This window comes from Falco cherrug, chromosome 7, assembly GCF_023634085.1.
Source record: "Falco cherrug isolate bFalChe1 chromosome 7, bFalChe1.pri, whole genome shotgun sequence".
Classification (NCBI taxonomy): Eukaryota; Metazoa; Chordata; class Aves; order Falconiformes; family Falconidae; genus Falco; species Falco cherrug.
In genome coordinates this window covers 44,199,303-44,226,143 of record NC_073703.1, presented here as the reverse complement: position 1 = coordinate 44,226,143, position 26,841 = coordinate 44,199,303, and the positions used below count along the sequence as shown (strand labels likewise).

Sequence of the window (26,841 nt, the reverse complement as noted above, 5' to 3'; positions counted from 1 at the left end):
TCGGATTAGAAGAAAACAGGCAGTTTTCCTATGCATAATGCAGCTCTGAGCTTGAAACAATGAGCTCCTGTTGTCCTGTTGTTATGTGCAATGGATACATATTTTTTTAGAACACAGTATTTCTTTCTAAGGCAAATCCATTAGTTAGTTATGAAATAAATTCAATTCCTATTTCTGTCCTTCAATAATGACTTTTCTTGTTCCAATAATAAAGTAATAAAACTTACTTGAAATCTTAAGAGAGCAAAATGCATCTCTTGAAGGTTAAAATGGAATGTTGCAACTAAACTGATCTGTTACTAGTATCTCACCGTAACACCAGTGTATTATAAATACAGTCAGGCAGCCAGCTCAGATCATTAGCAACAATTAGTCTAGGCTATCTCTGTATGATGTTTGGTTTATATTAGGAGCAGTGATGCAGAAAGAGATTAATACAGCTGTTAACTACAATGCCTGGAGTTTGTTTTACCCAGCGGCATTACTTGTAAAAGACCCTTTATCTGTAGGCTGAGTTTTCTATAATGTTACTACTCACTAAGTCAGCTGAAGTGAAGCTGGGACATTGGTGCAAAGGATAATGTATGCCCCAAACATGACTTCTGCTTACTGTTACCTGCCCTAAAGGGTTTTCTCCACATGGTTCTTCCTCCCCCTGAAACCGATCCCTTGTAGCAGTAAGATGAGTAGATACTGCAGCCTCTTTCTTAGAAAAAAACCAAAAAGTCTGCTGTTTTAAGGCTTCTTATCAGTCTAGTGTGAAGTCACAAAATTAAAATTCAATACTAAAATACTTTCATAGCATAGCTGTAATGTGGCATTAAATGTTACTTTGATACTTTGTGTATTGCTCTACCATTATTTACTTGCTTTTAAATGAATTATTGAAATCTTCAATTTTTGTGCTTTTAAAGAAAGACCATTATTTAAAGTAACTTTGTAGTTAATTGTATGGTATCCATACTTACCTAAGCCATGTGGCATGACTTTATAAACCAGTTTTATAAAAACCAGGAAAGAAGAGTCAAAAAAAAAAAAAAAAAAGCTGAAATGTGCAAATGAAATGTACAAATTACGAGTAGACCCTCTGACACGCAACTATTTATAGAAATATACCAGAAGATGCGTTTGTTTCCGTTACTCCAGGGCCCTGCTCGCCGGCGCCGGTACCTGCCCGGTGCCTGTCGGGCCGCAGCCGCGGCCTCGGGAGCGGTTCGCGGCCACGGGCGGCCCAAGGCGGCCGGCAGGGGGGAGGCCCCCGCCCGGGCTACGCGTCCCCCATGTCCCCGCGGTCGCCACGGTGCCAGGGGCACGCCGGGCCGCCCTCGGGCCCGGGCAAGCCGCGGGTCGCGAGCACCTAGAGGGTGCACGGAGCCTTGCGGTGAAGAGAGGGGCTGGCTGGGGGGCCGCGGGAAGAAGGCGGGGGCTGCTGAGGGGCATCGGAGCGAACTCGGCCACCTTCTACCGCTCCGTTAGCGCCTGGTGCTGGCCAGGGCGTGCCCGCCGAGCCGGGACCCCCGCACCCCCCGCCGCCCCGCCGCGGAGGGCCCCGCCGAGGGCCAGGCGGGGCGCGGGTGGAGGCGGTGCGGAGGCGCCGCCGCGGCCCGGCAGGGGGCGCCGCAGGCGGAGGCCGCGCTCTCTCCGGCGCGGCGCTCCAGAGCCGGCGCGGCCTGCGTCGGGAGCGGAGCCGGGAGGCCGTGGCGGGAGGGGAGGGGGCACGGCGCGGCGGGAAGGGACGGGACGGGACCGGGGCGGCGCGGCCATGGAGATCGGCACCGAGATTAGCCGCAAGATCCGGGTGAGAGAGAAGTAGCCGGGTCGCTCCCTCTCCACCCGCGGCCGGGACCTGACCCCGCTTGTGGGGGCTAGGCCCGGCCGACGGCTGAGGCGCCGGGCTGCCTCCGGCCTTCCCTCAGACGCGGGGGCGGCGGGGGCGCAGCGGGCCCTGCACCGCCCAGCCCCCTTCACCCGGCCGAAGGAGGCGGCGGGGTGAGCCCCAGCCGGGCCGGGGTTACCGGCGGCAGGCGGCCTTCGGCCTCGGGGCTGCCCGGGAAGGGGCACGAGCAGGAGAGCCGCCTCTTCGGGAAGCGGAGCCGGGGCCCCGCCGTGCCCCCGCGGGCAGCTGCCATCTGCCCCGCAGCCGGCGGGCCCGCAGGCCCGGAGCCCGGCGCTGCCCGGGAGGGGGAGCAGCCGCAGCCCGGCGCCCTGGCGTGCGCCCCGTTACCCTCAGGTCTTGTCGGCTGCTCCCGCTCGGCAATCGCAATTTGAAAATCCTGGTAGTTGTTTGGTGTTTTTTTCTTGCTCAGCCGGGAGTGACCTTTCATCAAACCATTCGGGATTCGTTTTCTTTGCACCTTATGAGCCCGGATGGTCTCTGCGTAAAAAAGGGACAGCTGGGACTTGGCGTTTGTCTGGTAGTACCAGGAACTGGCATATAGGAAGTATGGTAGAGTGTGAGATTCCTGGCAGTTCGCACTATTCCGCTGTCTGTCCCTCACTCTTGCTACGTTTCTATCCCGAACAGCGGAGCATAGGAAAAGGAAAAGTAACGTGTTAAAACACGTTCAAACAGTTAGTAAGACAAACTTTGCTGAGCCTCCCACCGTTTTGCAGTTAGAAATACTGTGTTGCTCCATCACTTAAATACTATTTCATTATTTTTTAGGGTGCTATAAAAGGAAAGTTGCAGGAACTGGGTGCTTATGTTGGTAAGTTTTATCATATGTTTACACTTCTCTGTATGTTCATTGTTGTTAGATAGGAAACAACCAGCTAGTTAATGGAACATCGTATTTACCTGTTATTACTTGTGTTACTGTATACAGAAGCCTTAAACTTGAGATGAATTATCTGAAGTGTTGGACTAGTATGAATGAAAAAAGACTTCACAAAGTATGTACAGTCTAAGTGTAAGAGGAGGCAGTATGTGGACATTGATACATGAAGAACTAAAAGGAAATAACTAAGGAGGCTATCAATCTTCCCTTTCAAGGAGAAATGGTGGCAAGAGATTTGAAAGAACAACAAAACAAACAATGATGTCTGTGAATGTTTAAGGAAGTTTCTTTGAAGTACAGGGAGAAATATTATATATGTAAAGCAAGACCCTTGCAAATATAGCAGCCGTTACCTGTGAGCATGCTGAAATGGAGTATTCCTTTGGCATCTTTTCAACAGCCTTTTGAATTTAGGGTGGCTTTTTTGTCAAAATTAGAGGAGAAAGGGTATTACTGTAAGACAGAGGTAGGCTATTTTAGGAGGTGGAAAAGCTGTGTCAGAAACATGTAGGACAAATCTTCAAAAGGTAAGAGCTTGGCTGTTAAGGGGAAAATTAAGAGCTTACGTTAGGTACATGTTTCATCAACATTAGCTTGAATCTTAGAGACAGGGTGAGATTTCATTTTGGATGGTGAGGCGAGAGATAGGAGCAGTGTGTCTGTGTTTTGGGGTTTTTTTCCTAATTCCAGGATTAAACAGATGTTGTACTTAAGAGCAGCTGGTTTTTACAGCAGTAAGAGTTGGTAACTTAACACAGTGTTCTGTTGGAAGCAGAACACCTCAGTCCTGCAACTGCCTTGTTGGTTGTATGATATGATACTTCTTGGATTTCAGGAAGATTTCAGAGATACCATGAGTTGCAGGACTAAGCTGAAAATTTGTAGTTTGATCTTGAATTCATCTTACTACCTATTTACAGGGGGGCATTATATTTATGGAATCAAAATTTATTGACTCTGTAGAAGGGAGTTGCCTATTAGATGATATTCTGAATGCAGCAGGTGCAAAGGAACGTTGTTTAGAATTTTTTCATTGTAAAGTTACCTTTTTTCACCTTATCAAAAGTTTTCTTTTTCAATAACTCTTTTTGGGTATTTTACCATCATTCCAGGTTTCAGTTTCTCAGTCCTTGATTCTTTGTCTTGCTTTTTCGTGGATTTCTGAAAAAACCCTTTCTTATCTCTACTACCAAGATGCTGGTAGAATACTAGTAATCTTTGATTCCAGCTATGGTGGATTATATATTTTTTCTGTTCTCTCAGTTTCTGGTATTCAGAAAGCAGTTTCCAAGATCAGCATACAATATCTGCACTTCTCAGTAAACTTCCAAACTTCTTTAAATAACTGTATTCTTTATCACCAAATCTGACTGCACTTGACCTTTTGTCTGTTTTAAAATGACTGTTTCACAGTTTCTGTCATTTTTCAGAGTTTTTGCCTTGACTTGATTATATTTGATAACTTTTCAAGAAATGTTTTTCAAAACCTCTTCATTTCTTCTTTAGGTAGCTAGTAAAAATCAGTTCTCCCTCATTCTAGCCTCTGTGGCAAGAACCATGCTTTTCTTTCTTTCTGTAGTTGCTAGCTTTTTTCTTTTGAAAAGTCTTCAACAAGACATGTTGAAACTTACTTGTGTAGAACTTAAAAAAGAAAAAATTGTATCTGTGAAGCAAAATAAAGATATTTAAATATTCATCAGTATAAAAATTGTCAAACGCTGTAGTTTGGCATACAATTTAAATTGGCATAATAGCTAGTGCAGTCACTGAGGGAAGCAGTTATTTTCTTTCTTTCCTCCTTCTATTATACTGTTGTTGTAATTGTGCTAACTTAACGTTTTGGTTTATACTTGAAGTATCTTCTTTACTTTATGTTGAACCACCTGAGGAGCTGATCAAGTTTAAAAGTAGCTTGGCCAAAAAAATAAAATTTATTCAAAGTTCCTCGATCTGAGTATCCATCCGTCTTGTGCAACTTGTAGCTCGTGTAAAAAACCCAAAACACCAAAAAGAAGTTTGGGTTGAGACTTGGAATGTGTTGTGTTGGAACACTTGAAGAGTGATACTGGATTGCAGGTGTGATGTATGAATGTTATATCTGTAGTCTGGGGTACAGATGAATTATTTACAAGATACATAAACATAGAAGAAAGGCAATTCCTTTGATTTGTATTTTGAGATCTATTTCATATTTTTCATTTTTTAGGTCTTTTTAATGTTGTGTACAGTCTTAACTTGGTGAAATGAATATAGCTATATTAGTGCCTTTGTTCAAATTCACAATTTGAAGTGGATTTCCCAACTATCTTCACTTACTGTCGTTACGTTCATGTCATGGAGTGCTACTGGACAATAGTGTCATTCTGATGAGTAGAGGTACCCTGTGTGAGCAGTCCAGCAAGGGAATGGATTTCTCCCTGCGTATGAAATTGCATTCATTATGGAGTTAGAGAATCAAGACTCTTGGGCTTGCTGGCTTTTGGTGGTTTTGTTTGTTTGGTTGCTTTTTTTTGTGTAGATGGAAAATCTGGAAGTGAATACAATTTTGATTTGTTTAATGCACTGATCAGAAAGGGTTATTTATCTGTTTGGCCTTTGTGACTAAAGGAAATTTGACAAGGATAAGGTGCTATATTTGGCAATATTTGAAATTACGACAATTGTAGATGGTTGTTAGTGTTCCAAGTAAAAAGATGTAGGCAACAGAGTAGCTTTCTTTTATCTTGTCCTTTTTTTGTTTTATTTATTCACTTTTAAATACTTTGATCTTATCTTCAGTTCATGCTCTTGTGAGGTTGACTACCTTTTATTCCTTACATAGCTGAAACTTGTATTGAGCCTCAGAGGTAATGGAAGTCATGTCAATTTGCTTACCTAATCCTCTGCCTACAGAGTCTTTGTAGTAAAACAGGAAAAAAATATCCTGGTTACATGTTTAAGGATGTTTGCTATGTCTTATGATTTGTTATACTTTAAAACAACGTATTTCTCTTTCTATTAGATGAAGAGCTCCCTGATTATATTATGGTTATGGTGGCCAATAAGAAGAGTCAGGAGCAGATGACGGAAGACCTTTCCCTTTTCCTGGGAAACAATACTGTCAGGTTTACTGTATGGTATGTTTGTAAGCTACTTGTTACACTTCTTACCAGTAATCAGGACTGCTTTATATAAGTGAAACCTGAAAATTTAAGAAGTTACTCATCTTCCTGTTGTGTAATTTACATTAATTAACACTTTTATGTTGCTGTTCTAATAAGGTAATTATTTTAGTCTGTCAAGTTAGGCTATTGAAATGATAATTAAGTTGCAAAGGACTGGAGGGCTTGTAGTCTGTGCTTGCTCTTAAGTCCAGTCGAATTTTTGAAGATAGTGTGAAATGCTCAGGTAGGTGAGGGCCATATGTTGACTTAAAATTATTTCTGCAAAGCCCACTGTGAACATGAGAGTGTTATTTGCTGTAGTTAGATGTAAAATAGTTCTTCAAAGATAAACTTCTTTGTTTTTATGCTAATAGTGCTTCAGATTGCTGTTGTGCATAGGAATTACTATATCAGGACAGATGAGCAGTGGATCTAATTCTGTATACTGCCTTTGACAAGGCTTAGCACCAAATGCTTAGGTATTCCCACCTCTCGGGCTGTTGTTTATTACCACTACCTAGCTCTACAAAACAAAAGTAGAACCCCACAGTTATTGTGAGCAGGAAAATTAGCAACTAAATTTAAACTCCTGAATATCCTGAGTGGGGATAATTTATGCTATGCTGTATGATACCCTTGGCCGTTATGCATTTTCTAATACTGAATTTGTCTTACAGTGTAAACCTTTAATTAACTCCGTGTTTAAGAGTATCCACACAGATATTTCACTCCAAAGATTTTTCTTGCTTTCAGAGTTGTGTATGTTTTCAAGTTAATCTTATTTCTGATTCTCTAACCTAATACAGTATGAAGGAACATTATTTGGTTTTGCATAGATTGGAGAAATACTACGTTTTTTCTGCTTCTTCAGTTGTTTTCCTTTGAAATTTTCATACTGACTAGTTATGTTCACTTCCAGTGTTTCTTTTATGTGATTAGTGAAGTTCCCTTTTATTTGGTTGGGAGTTTTTATGCTATTAAATAGCAGAGAGTAACATTTTAGAAGTTGGGTATGTTATGAAACCATAAACATTGACAGAAAATGAAAGTTAGTTCCAGCTATTACAGTTCACTGTATTAACAGTTTAAACTGATGGATTTCTATGTGGCAGTGTGTTGTGGTTTAACCCCAGCCAGAAACCCAAGTACTACGCAGCCACTTGCTCACTCACCCCTTACCCCAGGTGGCATAGGGAGGAGGACCAGGATGGAATGTAAAACTTGAGGGTTGAGAGAAGAACAATTTAATAACTGAAATAAAATAGGACTCCCCCCCCCCCCCCCCCCCCCAATAATAATAACAACAACAATTACAATGAAACGATTAGAATGAAAGGGAGGGAGAAGGGGAGAGGAACAAAATCCAAAGGGAAGGGTTAAAAAAACAAGTGATGTGCAATACAGTTGCTTACCACTCGCTGACTGATGCCTAGCCAGTCCCCAAGCAGCAATCGCAGGCTGTGGCCAAGTCCCCACAGTTAATATACTGAGCTTGACGTTCTGTGGTATGGAATATCCCATTGGCTACTTCAGATCAGCTGTCCTGACTGTATCCCTTCCCAGTTTCTTGTGCCACTCCAGCCTCCTTGCTGGCAGGGCCTGAGAAACTGAAAAGTCCTTGACTTAGTATAAAAATTACCTAGCAACAACTAAAACATCTGTGAGAACATTATTCTCACACCAAATCTGAAACACAGTACTGCACAAGCTAAGAGGAACTTAACCAGGACACAGTTTAACTTGTATGGCTGTAATTTGAGTTTACTTTCAAAGTTTTCAATTTTTTCCTGGCATTTGTCAGAAATATGAGAAAGTGGAATTAAGCATGCACCTCTTTTTTTTAAAAGTACACAGGCATTTATGTTCTGTGTTCCTTCTTGTGCCCTGCCTAGGCAAAATATGTGGGTTTCATTGTATCAGTATGTCATGCGGTTGTCTTTCCCATAGTATTTTGGGAATCAGTTAGAAAAATTGAGGTTTGCAAGTTGATGAGGGTAACTAATACTAGGGTTTTGGCTGAATCCTGTTATAGAGTAAGAAATAACACAATAATATGTAGCAGAAAACACTTTTATGGCTTTGTAAATGAAACCAAAACTTCATTGAAAAAAATAACAAAGAGGTAGAGAAAGCAAATTTCAGCAGGGAACAGAAATAAAGATTTAGTTTTTTAAAAAAAAATGTATTTAGAACTGGATATCAACTATATGTAGATATTGCACCTCCAGCTTGTCTTGACACTTGCTTAAATTTCAAATGTAATGAGTCTTCTAATCTCAATTCAGTTAACCCCATTTGCTTACACGTAAAAATTCAATGTTGGAGCACTTTGTCAGGTAACCAAGTAGGTATTGGTTAAAAGAATGATATAAAAGAAGACAAGATGAAACCTATGCAATAAGCTGTAAGAGGACTGGTGAAAAAAAAGTTAAATAGCATTGTAGTTGGGAGTTTTACATGCTTTTAAAGGCAACCCAGTATGTTTGCATTCTTCAGCATTGGGTTTCTGGCTAAATACAATACTCAAAAAGGTTTGCTTTCCTTGGTTAGTCTCTGTAGCTGGTAATTTGGGGTCATGGCAAAAGTTTCACAACAATTCTGTGGCAGACCTGGTAGTCCTGCTGGTTTGCCAACACTTACTCTGAACCAAGTGTCGGGTCACAGTTCTCTAGAGGTCAGTGTGAAAGCTGATATGAGATATCGTATGATAACAGAACTGAGCTGACAAATCTTTTAAGAGTGTTCTAGTGAAAATTCACAAGGAGGTGAGTATAAGCCTTCCTTACTTTTCCCAGTTTTCAGTATGTTTTTGTTTCTTAACTCTTTTCTAATAGTCAGTCTAAGTTATGGAGGTGCCCGTGATCAGGTTTGAATTCCAAGTAAGAAATGCGCTTAAGTGTGGGGATTCCCCACCCCCACCCCCTTTTTTTTTACCTTTCTTCTCACTGCAATATGTGTTTAGCCTTATTATTTTATAGCCGCCTGATTTTCCATATTGCTTCAGCTTGGTGCCTTTTTCACAGGCAAACAGTAAATTTGGTGCCTTACTGAAATATTTTTGCTCATCAGCATGTCTCAAAGAATATGGTTGATTACATACAAAGCATGCTATAAGAATCCTGAGTATGTTAAGTGCTGTGAATTGTGTGTTGTTTAGGTTTGTATTTAGAATTATGTTTTAACTCTGCTGTGTAATTGGAGTTTCATATATGAAGTAAAATTTTCGGCTACACTTTAGGCTTTTAACTTAGATTTTTTTTAAATACTCCTTTTGAAAACAGTTAACTCACACCATTAATTGTACTGAGAGTGGAAAGTACTGCAAACTAAGTGCCAAAAGTAGATGATGTGATGAATGCTCTACCTGCATTTATGAGGACTTGCTGGAGGCAAGATACTTAAAGCCTTCCTTTTGAGGTCAAACATACATCAGTCAATGGAAAGTGAATTATCATTAGATAAATGAGATACTTGTTATAGGGGAGGAAAGGCTGTTCGTTTCTGAAAGGTGATTATTCTGAATGTATGTTAAAGTTATTCTATTTCTCAGTTTTCTCTTTTGTTCCTTCCCTGTCCCCCATATATTTCAGGCTCCACGGTGTTTTGGATAAGCTGAGATCTGTGACTACTGGTAAGTAAGAAAATTAATTTTAAGTGAAAATAGGTTTATCTTTTCTGTGTAGTGTTGCCATGTCTAAAGAGTTTCAAAAAAGATCTTGGCTGACTGTTCTGTAGTTATCAATTCATATGGTCTTTTGGGTCCTGACTCTTTAGAGAATTGCTTTATATTTTGAGATAAAGAATTTATTTCTGAGTCCGGAATTTATTTCTGAGTGTTTCTTGCTGATGTTTTCGGCTGAGACAGCTTTCAGCTTGTTTTGTTTTCAGATTTGTGCAATGTTTTGTTGGCAGTTTCTTAGCTACATTTACTGCAAAATCTGTATTGCTGTGCTTTGATGTGAAAATGAAAGGTGCCTGTCTCCACAGAACCAACTAGTGTAAAATCTTCAGAATCTAGTATCTTTGAGAGCAACCCTCCTTCCAGCAAAAGCAGTTCATGTGTAAGTGATGAGAGGAGGCGTGAGGATATCTTACCACCTCTTGCAGTTTCCAGCACTCGGACTGAAAGAAATGACTCAAGAGTTTCAACTAGCTCACAGGAGCAAAGGAACACTGCTTCACGGTAAAGGTTCTTCTTACCTATGAACACACATTCAGACATCAGTAATTGCGTGACTGTAGTAGCCAGTCTGAAGAGCACAGATACTTGGAAAGATCAAAGTAATTTTGAAGAGTAAAGCATTGCTACAATTGGTTGCATAAAAAACATCAAATCAGGAGTTCAGTTCTGTTTCTTTAGCAACAAATGGGCTTAGATTTATTAATCAAACTAAAAAATAGTGATCAGTGTGTTTAGATTTGTATAAACAGTAATACCTTAATGATTCTTCCCTGCTGGTTTTGTTTAAAAGACAGTTCTCATTTTCCAGAACTTTTATTTGCAGATGAGTTAATACTTGGCAATTTCTTATTTTATCAGGCAGTCTTGTGAAGATGGTTCTGCATCCCGCTTAACATCTACAGTCAAGCCTTTGAGGGAATTGTCACCTTCTGAAGCTGTAATTGACATTAAACCTGAACCAGATGATCTAATTGATGAAGACCTAAACTTTGTGCAGGAGAATCCTTTGTCACGGAAGAAACCTATTGTAACTGTAACTTACGGTTCTTCTCGTCCTTCTGCTGAAATCTACCGACCACCAGCTAGCAGGAGTGCAGATGGCAACGTGCATACGCACAGATTGTCACAACAGGGCAACTTACAGGGGAGCCGGCAGTTAGACATGCAAAACTGCAGGTCTTTGGAAACAGGCCAGCTGTGCAATCCAGAAGCATTTGACAGCTTAGCAGAAAATTACAGACCCACCTCCAAACCTAGTGCCGATAAAGTAGGCAGTGAGGTTAGTAGGATTTAAACTATTGCAATATTTTACACTTGCTAGGAACCTAAATTACTATGTACGCTTCCAGTAAAATCTTGACCTCAGAGAAAATGAAGGACTTCTGTCACTGATACCAGTAGGTTTGGGATTTAATCCTTTGAGTCCACTGATAAAAAGAAACTGCATGGTTTAACATCATCACCTGACAGGTTGCTGCATCTGAGTTAATCAGCTTGTACATCTTCATGCCATATTGAGTTGGGCTCATTGTTATGATGCACGTGATGAATCAGAAATAGTAATTTTGATCTCCAGATCATTGGAACAGCATGATCTTTTGTGAGTGCTATGTAAATCTCTAGCTTTATGCAGTTCTGTAAATCAGTATTTTTGGGCTGCTGTTTATTCATACCTATGCTAGATATACATTAGCTTCTAAAGCCTGTGTATGTTGCTTATGATGATTATACTATTTAGAACCATGGCATTTAAGATCTCTTTGGGATGGGTGTTGTACAAGGGACAAACTAGAAGGTGATTGCTGCCCTACATACCTTGGAGGCCAGACAGAGCCAGGCAGGGTGATAGTCCTAGCTGATAGTTTTAAGACTATCCATGTGAATCAGAGCCCTTTGTGAGAGGAATGAAGGTTGTTACGGCTGCTAACGTTGTAATGAATAACGTTGTATTCCAAGTGCATTTGTGTTTGTTACTGCTTATATAGTTCTCTGTCTTTGCTACTACTTACTTAGTTCTGTATAAAGGACAACAAATTTTATTTGAAAATCTGGAATGCTTTACGAAGAAAGAGATGTGCTGATGTTTGGGGTTTTTTTTGTTAAGATGGGGAAGTGAGAATGAGAATATAGTGAGAAAGTAGTGATTTGTTTAAGGTAGTATGTATGTCACTGATGAATGACAATCATACTACTTCTTGGAAACGTTAGAAAAAGGTCTTGTGATGATTTTCTTCTATTACTATTCCATGAAAAATGTCTAGAAGAGGGCTATTTCAGGAGCTTTTCTTAGAACTGTGGACCTGTGCTGTATTCTGCCACCTTTTTGACGATTTCTCGTGCTTATCTTTAAAAAGGTCTTTTTTTTTAGGTATTGGGTTTTTTACTGGATGAATCTTCTGTATTGGTGTAGTCCAGGCCCATCCCTTAGGATTTTTCGTTCTACTTGGAGGATATAGGATCATTTAAAGGGAACTGTGTACAAACCTGACATCCAGATGCCTCATTGTGCTCCTGTGTAGTTCAGTGCTGAGTGATGGTTCCTACAGGAATTATTGATGTGTGCTTTCTCCTAGGCTTTCACGCAACCTGGGGTTTAAATTTATCACTCATGTGCATGGTGGTGAGTGGCTGTGTCAGAACAGGGACCTTGCACTGCCTAAACTGAACTGTCCTGGCTTTGGAACATTCCAGCTTGCTAGAAATTAATCCTTACACTAATCTGAAATTACAGTTGATACAGAAGAGAAAGTCATTCTTAGTGATTTAACTTTTTTCTATCAGACTTTCAACAGGTGCATCTTGAAGGTTAGCATGAATTTATTTGGAAAACTGCTTTTTCTGTAGATGTTGGATAAATTGTTTGTACTTTAGAGTTTTTCCCTCTTGCTTTCTAAATGTTGTTTACAGTTACATCTTTAATGATATGTTTGAGTGTAATTATGTCTGATTTGCATATTCTCTAGTGTTGTCACTTGTTTCTGCAGACCGTACAGTAGTCCTAGACTCATACAACTTGAATGGAAGTTCTCTGTCTTCTGGCCATAGGTAGAATTGCAGTATTATCTTTGCTGCTTATTAGTACATGTTTTATGCTAAATTAATTGTTTTGGCTGCTTTGTTTGTTGTAGGAGGAAAGCTCCAGGAAGAGACGGTTGCCTGTTGTAAGCTCAGTAGTCAAAGTGAAAAAGTTCTGTAATGATGGGGAAGACGAGGAGGAAGAGGAAGACTATGGATCACGAACAGGAAGCATCTCCAGCAGTGTGTCTGTACCTGCAAAGCCAGAAAGAAGGTACTTAAGATCTTAGTGATTCTGTGTGGTTCCAAGAATGAATTTAATGAACAAAAACTTTGGAAGTGGAGGGTGGGGAAAACTGTTCACAGTTTTGAAAATTGACACTCAAAATTCAGTAAGCCATTTCTATATTTTTTTGTACTATCTCACAACTCTGTGGGTGAGATACCTGTTTGTACCACTCTTTCTCCTCTGATTTTGTAACCTGTTTTTGTCATTGTGCATAAGCTATAATGGCATGTGAAACTTTATTTGAGAAAAGTTTACTGGCAAAAGAACATTAATGTTGGCATGTTTCAGACTAGATATTTAGTGTTGTAAAATAATTTTCCACGAGTTTTAATTGCTTTGGTTTTATTCCAGGAATAGTTTTCAAACCAATTATCACTTGTTCTGTAAGGTGATTTTAACTTTCCAAAATACTTAAGAGGTTTTTCCTTTTTTTCTGCTCCCTAATTCTGACTGAATGTCAGTTGTCAGTCAAAGTACATCAATGGTTTATATCTGATTTTCAACAATAAGAGGAAGAACATTTAAATTAGGGAAGAGATGGTTCTACTGGTTTACAGTTCTAGCCTGTGTAAGATTTGTTTTAAGCTAAAACACTTTATTGAATTTAACTTCAGTGCCATAGCACATTTATCTTACTTAAACTTCCTTATTGTTGATGTTCAAAGACAAACAGAAAGCTCTTTTTACAACTAGTATGTTTTTGATAGTCAGTTTTCTGCTGGATCTTACTCCCCGAGGCAGTTGCATAATTACTAGTGCCAACACAAACAGCCACAGATGTGTGGGGCAGAGGTGGGAAGAAATGAATGGCAGTTGTTCCTTTCAGAAGCAGCATGTTTTTACAGCAACTTAAGCTGAGAGGTGAAATCGTGCCTCTGGACGTTCATTTTTGAGAGCATTTTGTGGATTCCCATCCACTTGGAGAATAGATGAAGAAGCTGAAAACAAATACGAATAAATTGATTTTAGATGATGATTTCTATCAGTGTTATGTATAACTGCGTTAACCTGTTGAAATATCAGTGTTTAACATGGATACAGTTGCTGTTGAAATTCATGTACATTTAATTAATTAATTGTTTTTCTCTCCCTTAGACCTTCATTGCCACCTTCAAAGCAGGCCAATAAGAATTTAATACTGAAAGCAATCTCTGAAGCACAGGAATCTGTTACAAAAACAACCAATTATTCCACTGGTAATTAGCATTATTTTTGTCTGTGCTAGGCTATAATATTTCCAAGCTATATTTTATAAATCCAAACGCTTAGAGATAAAACAGAATCTTAAATAGTGCATGTCAGTAATACACGTAAGGGATTTTCCATGTCCTATGAATATTACATTTAGTCTTCAGTGATGAATTATGTAAGCATAAACAAGGGAGGAAAGAGTTATTTAAAATACATTAATCAAGATAGTAAGTCTGTAAAACATATAGATACAAAATGGAAGTGCCAGAACTATTCTGAAGTTGATAGTTGCTGGGGGAAAGTGTTCAAAATTAGGCAGGTTATGTGGTTGATCTTTTTTTTTTCCTGCATTCTCCTCCTTCCTTCAGAGAGGGGAGGAGAAAAAGCCAAATAGCAAAAGACCAGAATGCACTGGATGGAGGTAATAGAAGAGCAAAGTAACAAGTAACATACTGATTGGTATATCAGCGTATCTTGTCTTTAAACAGTGAGTATGCAATTTCAGTTCAGTGGTTTTAGGTATTGAGTTGCAGTTGATAACAGCAACTGAGCAATGCCTGTATGTAGGCATTCAGTTCTTCTAGCTGGGAGACTTCTGCTGAAGAGGGGCAAATCCAGCTTCTCTCTTGTGTGCTTTCATTTCACTGGGTGTTAATAAACCTAGTGTTGTCAGCAGGAAGTACCGCACGTTGCCAGGGAAGGAGCATTCGCTATATTACCTAAACCATGACTTTTATGCCATCTGGAGCAAGACTGAAAGCTATCTAAACTCTCTTGCCTGCTCGTGCTCTCGAAACCCACAAACGAACTGTAAGAAACACATACCTTCCTTCCACATTAACATTTACTAAACGGTCATTGTGAACCTCTTCCCTGTTGTTGTTACTTGTATTTTCAAGGTTGCGCAAGTGCTGATAAGTAAATCTAAAGGCAAGAGATGTGTAGGGAGTTTTCTGTGTTTAGAGGCTCTTGAACTGGAGGAGATGTCCATGCATGTTAAAAGTGGGATAGAGTGAGCTGCTTTTAAAACAGAATAAATGGTATGGATGACTAATAGAGATCATTGTCAAGCTTAGAATTGAAGAAAAATTAACTAAGAATAGTTCTAGTAAACCACTGAATTGCTTGACTACTTACAAAAATATATTTCATAAAGTAAACTTCTAAAAGAAAATTATGTTTCTTCATTAATAGCAAATAATGTGCCTCCCAAGCATTAACAGCTTGTCTTCGTTATAGGTGATAGGAAGAATGAGCAGTTTGAAAAAAGCAGTGACACAGAGAGCAGTATACTCAGGCGATGCAGGAAGCTCTTTCCTGGGTACATAGCAATATGGTGGGAAGTAGAACATAGCCAGAAGATTTTAAATTAAAACGATTGATTTTTAACAGTGGTGATCTTGTAGTTTGACTTACCAACATGAGACTATTTCAGTGGAGATACCAAAAGGCACCACTTTGTAGTTTAATACAGAGGTGATTTGTGAATTTTTATCTTAGTATCATGCAGGCTGTTCCACTTCAGGGGTAATATTTAATGTATTTTTTTTTTTAAGTATTTTGAATAGAATATGGAATTAAGCTAATTTGAAATACATAGGTAAAACCAAATGGTAAGGTCATAAATTATAAATCCAGTCCTGAGTGGTACCTTTTAGTGGTATGTGTCAGAAGTTGAGTGTTAAGGTGATACTCAGCCAAGGGAAGAACACGCTTAGCGTTTCACAACCAGTTCTGACAGTCTTAGCAGAAGCCAAGTAAAAAAGTCACCCTGTTGTGCTGCTACCCCCAAAATCCATGCTACACCTGAAAGGAGGCCTGTAACTACCTGAAAGGAGGTTGTAGTGAGATGGGTGTCAGTCCCTTTTCCCCAAGTAACAAGTAATAGGATGGGAGGAAACGGCCTCAGTTTGTGCCAGGGAAGGTTTAGATTGGATGTTAGGAAATGTTTATTCACTGAAAGGATTGTCAAGCACTGCAACAGACTACCCAGGGAGGTGGTGGAGTCACCACCAGTTATTTGAAAGACTGTAGGGACATGGTTTATTGGTGGACTTGGCTATGTTAGGTTTACGGTTGGACTCAATGATATTAAGGGCCTTTTCCAACCTAAATGATTCTATGATTCAACTGTCATTGAGTTTTATATTCTATTTGCAAGCACCTTAGCATAGGGTAGCTGGCACTGTATAGAAAGCATACATTGATAAATCATGATTGTATGAAAGATGGAATGAAAAGTGATTTCAATACCATAAGAAAGTACCACATTAATTATGTGTAGAAGTGGTTGAATGAATACTTTGCTGATGTTGCTGTAGTCCTTTTTGTGCTGTTTTGTCTTACAAGTATATATTCTGAGGTGCCACTCATAGGGTGATCTATGCACATGTACAAATGTACTTTCACACTAAGAATTTTACAGGTAGCTAAAGATGCTTTTTGGGGAGACAGGTGCTTGGGATCTTTTTTTGTGTGTGTGTGTGTGTGTGTGTAGGAATTTGTTAGAGTTTAGCACCGTATGTAAAAATAGCACTGTAGAGTGATTGGGTTGTGTGTAAATTTTTTATCATTATTTCTTTATTTAAAGTTCCACAGAAACAGACTGTTCCAGTTGCACCAAGAACTCGAATTAGTCCAGAAGAATCTCAGTTAGAAGTAATACATGTGCAAAATAGACTGCCTGCTCTGAGTTCTCAGCTTCAAGAAGAGCCAAAGGAGCAGACAGTTGAAGGAGTTCAAGGTGATCCGATTTTGTTGCAAAGAAAGAAATGTGTGTGTGTGTCTGTGTTAGTTTCAGGGAATCATAGAAATGAGGAATGGGAAAAACACTTCTGTAAGAAGTTAGTTTATACTTGCTGAATCTTTAGATATTTAGGTTGTTGAGTAAAATTTGGTTTGACTAAGATCTTTGTTAGATCAGCTCATGGTCATTGTTAAGGAATGGTAAACATTTGTTATTAAAAAAATCTTATTTTTTCAGTCTCTTACTTCTCATATAGATGTGTTTGGACTCTTTTTGCCAACATAAAATTGTTGAAATTGTGTCTGTAAAGTATGTAAGAAGAAGCTTTATCAGTCTTTGAATTATTGTACAGGAAATATTTATGCTAAATATTTTTGTTCTTTTGCCATTGAAATGGAAATGACAGCTTGCTTAGGACAGTTACAGAAAGCCAAGTAATTTTTTTCAAATCACAAGTCAAACATAGAACAGTGCTACTCTGATTTGTTTCACCTCTTTTAAGACCACCATAACATAGTTAGCTGCTTTCCTCTGTGTGTGTTCTCTGAATAGTCAACACCTCTAAAAATGAGGAGAAAGGACGTGGTTTGTACTGAGTGCTGATTATGGGAAAGACTAGTCTTTCCGTATTTGCATTGTGCCATGCCATCTGGCTGGAGAAAACTTATTGCTGTTTCTGAAACAATGAGAAAGGGGTTTATAGTGATGAGGATGGTTTCTTTTTTATTGGAAGTGGGGAGGGGGTGGTTGTGATTTTTGGTTTTGGGTTTTTTTTGTTTTTTTTCTAATCGAAGGAATTGGAAGCGTATGCTTCAGTTCTTTAATCTATATTTTAATTTTGACATGCAGTAAAATATGCTTCAAATTGCTGTTTTTTTTAGGAGCTGAACAAAAGGAGCTCTCTTCTCGGCTCCAGATTGATCCTGTGACTGAAGATACCTTGCAAGTGACTCAAGGTTAAGTCTTGTGATCTTTTCTTTTCAAACTGAATACTGCTGGTGAATGTGAAAATAGGATTTCCTTTTCGGTTCTAGTATTTTCTAGTTTTTACCTCTCTAAGGAATAAAAGCCTTACATCAGTTAAGTGTTGAAAGCCTGAGAGATTGTGGGTGTGTGTGGACACCCTTCAGTGCTGTTTCAGCACAGCCATTTCAGTAACAAAGTTTCCTGGTCAGGCCTAATAGGGCCTGTGGCTCCTTTTGATCCCCTTCTGTGGAATTAGCAAAGAAGTAAAGTGTTTTCTAGAAGCTACTAGTAGGCTAATTTTATTTTAATTTCTTATCAGCCATGTAAATTCATATTAAAAAATGTGCTGTAAGTTTAAGAGTACAATTACAAGCTTATTTTTCTCTTTTTCTATGTAATTTTTCTCCCAAATCAGATTACTATGATGTAGAATCTATGGTCCACACAGATACTAGGTCATTTATCCTGAAGAAGCCCAAGTTATCTGAGGAAGTAGTTCCACAGAATCAACAATTGGGAAAGAGAGCCACAGAGGCAATACGAGTACTCTCAGGTCGTCTAATACAGACACGGTAAGAAGTTACTTTTTAGGACTATTACTAGTCAGAATGCTTATTTGTGGTTTAGATGGAATCGTTCAGTCGTATTTGTGCTTTGGCAGCCCAGTCAGTGTCTGTGAAATCATGGAAAATGGACTGACGTTGAATAGCAGAGGAAAAAAAGCAGGGGAAAAAAACCTGCCAGAAATCCTTGTAAAGGGAAATTAATTCCCAGGGGAACTGTAGCATGAACATGTCTCTGATTTGCAGGAAAGAAGGAACTGAAAAGTACTGCTTCTTTTTGTCATAGCTGTTCTGATTTCTGAAATCTTAGTGAAGTAATAACTTAGCTTAAATTGCCTTTAGTTTTAGTTTCACGCTGAGATTACATTTCTTAAGGAATGTCCTTTAACACAGTATTGAATCTGTGCTCTTATGCTGGAGGGAGTGAATCCTGAGCTCTTATGCTGGAGGGAAAACAGCGCATTCTGCATGCAGGTAGCTCAGTGCCCGAAACCCAGCAAACAGTTAAGTGGCATGTGGGACAGGTGATTTAAGGCTCCTTGCTGGTGAGTTTGGCCAAGAGAAGTTTAAAGTTCATGTCAGCTTCAAATGATGTGTTGTGGATGTTTTTTCGTTTCCCCAAAGGAACAAAGGCCAGTACACAGCCATTTTCCTGACTTGTTAAAAGCCTTGATAGCTCCAGCTACCAAATAGTTTTATGTATCTTACCTGTTAAGAGTTAAAATCCACTCAGAACAGTGTGAGGTACTTCATCGCTGTGGGCTGCTGTATTTGAGAAACTGTTAATGTTTCCTTTCCATGAATGGCTTTAAACAGCCCATGCTAATTAAAAATAAAACTAACAATGAACGAACAAACCCGAAAGGATAACCTTGCAATGTCACAGTTGAAAACTGTGACTGTGCTACAGGAAAGTGGTAGATTTTTGCACGTGAATAGGCCAGTTTCTGACTGGTTGAACTTGGAAGTTCTGGCTAGTAACGTTTTTAATGTGCTGTTTTTCTCTCTTAAAGGCATTCTACACTGTAGTTGCTTTAGCCTAATGTCATAGAGAATTGAAGTTTATACCATCACTGTTTGTCAAAGATGAGAATTCCATAGTGCATTTTCAGATATTTAGAATCACATGTCACTCAGGAACTCCCTTGGATGAAATGGGTAGGACCGTGGAAGATTGGAGAAAACTTATTTATACTCCCTCTTTTATCCACTTGGACTGCTGTCAGGTACAGGATACTGGGCTAGACTGATCCATTCATCAGGCTAGGCATCGAAGTTCTTGGTGTCAGTATTTCAATTCTCTCTTCCTAGTCCTAAAAACTTTTATACCCAAAACTTTTGTGCCCACTGTTTCATAATGTGCTGTTCGGTATTTTTGGGGAGACACCTCTTTTGTGTATTAAAAGGTTTGTGATTCCAAGAATGGTATTTACCCTCACTTTTTTTGTCTCTAAACTCCTCAAAAGATTAATCACTCCTTTATTTAGCTGTGTCTGTAAATGGCTTTCAGATCTCTCTAAGCAGAATGCAACAAATTGAAATGTACCTGCCGAATTCTCTGCTGTATGCCATAGCAAGCTGTATTTCTTAGCAGTGCTTCAGGGAGACTAGAAGGCAAACTGTTAATTGGAGTACATTAACAGTAGTATCAAAAGAAGGATTGTCATTGCATGACTCTCCATAGATTAGCTTGTGCTGCATTTAGTTACTAGTGCAACTCACTTTTACCCAAAGCTCTTAAGTCAGAAAACCTATTTTTACTACATTTATTTCTTTGATAGAGATCAGCTTACACAGCCGGAGAAACCTGCTAGTCCCAAGTTCATCGTGACACTGGATGGTGTGCCCAGTCCACCAGGATACCTTTCTGATCAAGAAGAGGAAGATATGTGTATAACTGAAGGGTTAAAGCCAGTTACCCAAAATATGTGTGCCGGCAAAGGATTAAAAGGCCTTCGAGCACAGCAGATGCAAATTGTAACCAGGCAGCTGGAGAGCTGTGATGGTAATTATGCTTACCAATGGGATCTAACGTTAATGTGGTGGTTTGATTGTGAGTAGAACTCTCGGATATATTGTGCTTAAGGAGTCAAAGTGATAGCGTTTATTCTTCAACATTCTTTAGGCAAATGAAAGGTTGTAGTGCAGTAGGGCCATATCTTTAGAAGCCTTCATCTTGGTAAACTAGAGCAATACGGCAGGTGGGTAGTTTTCCACACATCTCAGTATTGGTAAAATGTGTTGGTTTTCTTTTGAAAACGTAGTTTGTCTTCATTGCCAGAAATCCATACTTGTGGTTGATCCATTACGGTTTGTCCCCATGCTGATGGACAGGACATTTTATGATAAATGTTTTGCCGTGCCTTGAACTTTAAAGAATATGTCAGGTGGTGTTATGTCATGAATCCAGCTGTAAATGTGTAATGCGATTGAGAGCGCCATGGGGGAAGAGCAAAGATCTTTTAAGTCCATGTCCTTTCAGTCCCACTGGCTGCAGCAGTACTATGCGTACCAGGCAGTCTTAAAGAAGAAAGGAATGTTATATATCTGTTGGCACATTTTTACTAGTACAGTGAAATATATATTAGAGTACTACACTTGCAGATCTGTGCTTTTACTAGTATAGTCTCTTTCATACTTTGACCAAAGCCATTTGGTACAGGAGAGTGTTGCTGGTACAGGAGAGTGTTGCTGGTACAGTGACTTTGTTAAGGATTCTTATTTGATTGGCTATGTTAGCCAGAAGTAGCACGGGTGTGACTGAAGGTCACACAGAATCAGGTCAGCATGGAAGTGATTTTACAAACGGTGTGGTTTTACTGTAGGACAGCATTACTTGGCTTCAGTGTATTGCACAAAGGCGGCATAAAAGAGGCTGAGGATGGAATGCAGCTGGAGCAGTGTGGCACTAGTAAGATCAGAGACGTAAGTTCAGCAGTCCTGGAAAGCTTTGAAAAGCCAAAGGTTTAGGCAGATGTGGGAAAATTAAGACAACAGTGAAGGCATATGCTTATTTACCAGAATTTGCAGAATGAGGCCTTACAAATAAATAGGGGAAAGTCGAAGTCCTAGGTTCCTTAAGAGTAGTGAAGGTATTGAATGTTTCAGCTTGGAATTTTTTAAAATACTTTTTTGAATTGGAGTCATTTAACTGCAGTAACTGTGGTATCTGTCTGAGCAAATTACATGAAAGTGGTTCTTTTTTGGTGTGTGCCCTCATACTAATAACTCCTATCTGACTAGTGTAAAAATTGATTTTTTTAATTTTTTTTTTTTTTTACTTCTTGAAATAATTTTCTAGAGTCAAAAATATCTTGGAGAAAGGAAGCATAGCTATTATTAACATACGGCTTAGCAGAACAGTTGTAACTAAGGCTCAGTTGAAGAATCTTTGTCTTGTCTGATCGAGATCTGGTCTGTTTGACTTTAATACCTCAGTTTGGATTTGTGAAGAAAATGAATTTATTTTGCTTGTAAACAGTGCAAGTTTGATCTTTTATCACCAAAAGGCAGCTGTCAGTCCAATATTATGACTTCTTTCACTTCATAGTTTTGGGTATTTTCTTCAGATAATATGGTTGTACATAAATTTTTACTGTCATGACTTTTCTTGATTTATAGAGGCTTGCCAAGAATTGGGTTAAAAGGAGACGGTTAATAGGCAATATTGTGAATTTCAGTTCTGCTATATTGTGTATGCCAAATCGGATGTAGAGTCATAAAGGTCCCAGCTTGGTGGTTTTTTTCTTTTTTCTTTGCTTCCTAGTGGATATGGAACAGTTAAATGTGCTGCAAAAACAGGAGAAGGTGCTTGAGCGCTGCAAGTACTGGCCTGCCTGCAAAAATGGAGATGAATGTGTGTACCATCACCCCACACTACCTTGCAAGTGAGTAGCGCAAAGCTCATCCACTTGACGTGTTACTTTTAATTCAGTGCTACAGATTTCCCCTCTGTGTCAGTAAATATTCCGAGGCGGTGTAAGTCTGTTAGGGTAGGATCAGAGCTAGATTATCGCACTGTAATGTCTTCTGTTTTCCTCCCATCTACCACGTGTCGGAATACAGTGATGGTTTCAATAAGTAAGAGTCACAGCTCTGCTCATGCAGAATAAAGCTTAGTTTAGCATACAGACTGGTGTTTTTGTGTCACTTAGAGATGTGGGAATTGGTGTCTTGTTCAAACAATAGACACTCTTCTGCTAGTTCAGTGACTTTTGTTTTGTGGTTGTTTTTTTTTTAATTTGAAAGCAGAGGCTAACTCTTGAATGTGCAGTGTGCCTTTGACTTCTCTTCCACAAGCAGCAACAGTCTAGAACAATTTCTGTTACCAGTTTGGGTAGTTTCATTTACTCAGATATTTGAGTTTTCTTTTAAAATCCTACATAACTAAATTAAAAATGACACTTTCTCTTTGCTGAATAACCACCTTACTTAGGGAATTTTGTGCCCCTCTGTGTGAAGGTCTGAATTAACGGTGCCTTTCCTGCTCTGCACTGCACACTCAGAGCAATGCGTCTTAGCTTGCAACAAGTAGCTTGCTGCCAAACTCCACTGAGTGTGAGGTAGTTCACTTAATTACTGCATGTCAAGAGTGTCCACAGGGAAAATAAATACAGACCTGTTCGTGTACACACGACACCTGCATGCCCTACTTTGGAAGTAACTAACACGTGTGTGCAAGCCCTGTTGTAGTTCTGGAGTTCTGTGATATTCTGGCTTTCATGCATAACAGCTGCTGGGGAATTTTGCTCTGAGTATGGGCTTACGACTCAATTTCTTTTCCCTCAGAGTTTTTCCGAACTGCAAATTTGCTGATAAATGCTTGTTCATCCATCCAAACTGTAAATACGATGCAAAGTGCACTAAGCCAGACTGTCCTTACACTCACGCCAGTCGACGAAACCCCCATCCACCTCCTAAACCAGGTGAGCACATCTTGTTTTTCTGAGCTTTAAACAAAGGCGCTGAAGGGAAAACAGTATTTTTAGAAGAAACTGACAGTGGTGAAAATTTTTTTTTTCCTCGATTTGACTAATTTTTCTTTCAACACTTAACGCTAGATGAAGAATACTAATCCAGTGTTACTGCAAAAACTGTTATCAGAAAAATGCTCTTGTGCAAGAGCCTGTATGAAATCTTTGCAAGGCCAAAATGGTGACTTGCACAACTAGTCCCTTCTGAAGGGATTAGCCAGCATGGCAGTTTTACTCAGATTTGTTGGGTTGGATAATCGAAAAAATTGGATACGTGTTGTACCAAGAGCTTGTGACACAAATTGAAAAGAGGTTTCTGTCTTTTGTATGAACATTTTTTTCTTTAATGAGACTGTTGAAGTTAACCTCATGCAATGATGAGATGACTTTGAGGGATGAGGTTACCCGGTGAAGGCAATAGCTGTGTTTGGAGTGTGGGTTTGTATTCCTGAGCCTTTGAACAGTGCCAAGGTGGAGGGAGGGCCTTTACTCTGCTGGAGTCACAATCTTTTGAAGTGGTTTAGGCCTTAGTCATAGTATGATGTAGTTTTGTTATTTTGCCAGAAGGCAGACTATGCGCTTACCTCCTGTATCGTTTCCAGAGTTCCTCTGTATTACTGGAAAGTGCACTGCCTGCACTTTTCAGTCCAGTTAGCTTGAACTCTTAACAAGCTCACTGCTGTTTAATTCTATCATTTGAATTTCTTTGCCTAATCTCTACTTAATTTGTTGGAAGCATTGCCACGACCATGGTACCTTCTGTCCTGCAATGGTGAAGAACAGAGACTAACGATGACCTGGCATTCTGTTCTGCCCTGGGATGAGATCCACTTAGTGCATTGGATATGCTTCCCATATTTCTTGCAGAGTTTTGGTGTATCATAAAACATAATTATTTCTTGCAGAAGGGTTGATATATTTGTTTGTGTGGAACCATGTTAAAAAAGCAATTTATTCTGATCCAGGTTCACTTCCTGTTCTTTTCTTTTCTACTATTAGCACTACTACCCACACCGTCTATATCCTCGAGTAGTCCACTGTGCAAGTTTTTTCCTGCTTGCAAGAAAATGGAATGTCCATTTTATCACCCCAAAGTAAGAATTATCTCCTCTCTCTTCCCTTTCTTTCTGGAAAGATACTTGAAATATGTTACTTTGGGTCAGGAGACGTCACTAGCATTTAATGATTTTTGCTTGTACTTTTCACATTTTAACTGTAGCTCAGAAACAGGATATGCAAAAGCAGTGACTTAAGGAATTTGGAAAATTACATTTTTTTCATAATCTTTCTACCAGATGCTTCTGAGGAGTTTCAAAAAGGCAGTCAGCCATCACGCTTGTCAAAAATCTGCCCAGCGAGGATGCTTGGGGGCAGAGGGGGAGAAGGATAGCTTGTAGCCTGTATGGAAGGAACAAGTCTCAGACTTGGCAGTTCCTTCAGATGTGCCTCAATATACAAAAACTTTAAAGATTGCCCAGTTATCCTGAAGGATATTACTGTAATTATATAGTACAAGACTTTATAACTCAGGTTCTATATAATTGTGTCCCCGCATATTTTGTGCCAGTAAGTTTAGTGCTTTTTTCTAGCCCAAACTTGCTGAAATGCAGTGCGTCCTCAGGGCTCTGTTCTCAGGTGTTATTACTCAGATGCTCTGGCTTTTCCTCTGCCTTGCAGATAACACGGTGTCAGGGTCCTAACCTGTACACACAGATCGACTGGACCTGAACTCTGTAAACCCTTAAAAGCAAAGCGTTTGCACTTGTTTGCAGGGCAGTTTTGGTGCATCTAATTCATAATTAATCCTTTTTCAAAAGGATTTCCTTCTGTCACTGGGTTGAACTGATTGTGCTAGTCTGCATTATAGCTACAAATAGCTGTTGATTCATTTATCTCTCGGGTATGTCATACAAACGTGCATGTAACACGTTCTAGGTCAGCTTGTTCAGCCAGCCATCTTTGAGCAGCCTCTTCTGAAATGCTTTTCTTTTCAGCATTGTAGATTTAATACCCAGTGTACAAGACCAGACTGCACTTTTTACCATCCAACTATTGCTGTACCTCCACGCCATGCCTTGAAATGGACTCGAACTCAAACCAGGTAAGATTTTTTTTCCTTGGTGAGGTTTAGAGTGCATGTTGTGACTTATGCCACCAGTGTTATTTTACTCACAGGAGTAATGTGTGTATGATGAACAATGAAGATTGTATGAAGAAAGATACCTGTACAGGCATCTTTCTTTTAAAGAGAACTCTGTACTGTTTGTTTTCAGTAGTATAAACATTAACTAGTGTGATGCAAACCTGGAAAACAAGTGCCCTGCAGCTGGGGTGTGGCAGAGTCACTGGAATCCTGACCCAGATGTGTTCTGTTTACTGAGTTTTATTTGAATAAAGCTGCAAATCCAACATCAGCTCTTCTTTACCCTTGTTTTATCTTGTGTCCAAGCTGTCTTTTCCACAAAATGGTCAGAAGTTTCTTGGAGTGTTTCTGGCAGAACAGCTCCTTCCCATCACCAATCCATGATTTCATAAACTAGTAGCAAGCTTGCCAAAGCTGCCGTCATTGGCCCGTCTTAAAAGACAGTCAAATCACATGAGCCTTTCGCTTCAACTGATCCCATCTGCAGAGGTCTTAATCATAAGTTCTCAAACCGTCTTTACAGACTGGTAGGATTCTTACCTATGTGAATTGTTTTTCTCTTTCCCCTCAGTGAATGATTAGGATACAGCTTGGGACTGAATTTTGCCTCCTTTGGACAGTAGCAGAAAGGAAGATTAACTGCCAGGGGCACATGATGTTAGAAAAATTCATGCATTTGGAACTTTTAATATACATCGTTTTCATAAAATGAGGTTGATTGGATACTTGAAATGTCTCTAATTTTCCAAGTTTGTAAGTTTGAGCAATTTTACATTTTTTTTTACACTGTAAGAAGAAAATGTCTGTGTAAGAAAAGTTTTACTTTAAATTCCATTAAAAACTTCCAAAGCACAGTTTGTGTTCTGTTTGGGTAATGCTTCTTGCTTAAGATTAGGTGTGTTGAAGAAGTAAGTATAGCATCAGAAGCTCTTAGAAAGCTTATTCCTGTATTTGGGTTGTACTAAAAGTATTCTTTGTTTAGCAAATGTTTGGATACAATGCATACAACTGAACCAGCGTCTCAGCAAATTGTGACTGAACTCTTCACCTCCACACAAGGGAAAAAGAGAGCAAACGGTTTGTCTTTTGCGTATTTTTTCCATGCAATAGTCATCATACCCCTGAGACTTTCTCAAGCAGGGAAAACACAAAGGGAACAAAAATGCTTCATAAGCAAGAACAATTAAACAATTAATGACATTGTGCTCCAGTTAAAAAGCCTATGTAATGAAATACCACTTGACTTGAAAGTAAATGGTTTCAGATGTTTCCATTTATATCAGGAAGAGAGAAGGTACCTCTCTGAATCTCCTTCTGAAGAATCCTTTTTTCTTTCCAGTACACCTGACATCG

General features: G+C 39.4%; 1 protein-coding gene across 1 annotated transcript; it reads left to right on the top strand.

Annotated features, from left to right (window-relative positions):
• Window positions 1–1,674: 1,674 nt before the first annotated feature.
• Window positions 1,675–26,342, top strand: ZC3H14 (zinc finger CCCH-type containing 14). The gene is made up of 17 exons (XM_055715101.1): window positions 1,675–1,798; window positions 2,666–2,708; window positions 5,779–5,893; window positions 9,511–9,551; window positions 9,908–10,103; window positions 10,461–10,881; window positions 12,731–12,891; window positions 14,002–14,102; window positions 16,688–16,840; window positions 17,725–17,799; window positions 18,225–18,381; window positions 20,154–20,377; window positions 22,139–22,259; window positions 23,161–23,297; window positions 24,345–24,439; window positions 25,340–25,446; window positions 26,060–26,342. The coding sequence occupies exons 1-17, from the start codon at window positions 1,763–1,765 to the stop codon at window positions 26,064–26,066; spliced, it is 2,190 nt and encodes a 729-aa protein (XP_055571076.1). The 5' UTR covers window positions 1,675–1,762; the 3' UTR covers window positions 26,067–26,342.
• Window positions 26,343–26,841: the final 499 nt, after the last annotated feature.

Coding starts and splice junctions, on each gene's coding strand:
- ZC3H14 (XM_055715101.1), top strand. CDS start 1,763: ATGGAGATCGGCACCGAGATTAGCCGCAAGATCCGG. Junction 22,260..23,160: donor CACCCCACACTACCTTGCAA/GTGAGTAGCGCA, acceptor CTTTTCCCTCAG/AGTTTTTCCGAACTGCAAAT. Junction 23,298..24,344: donor CCATCCACCTCCTAAACCAG/GTGAGCACATCT, acceptor TTCTACTATTAG/CACTACTACCCACACCGTCT.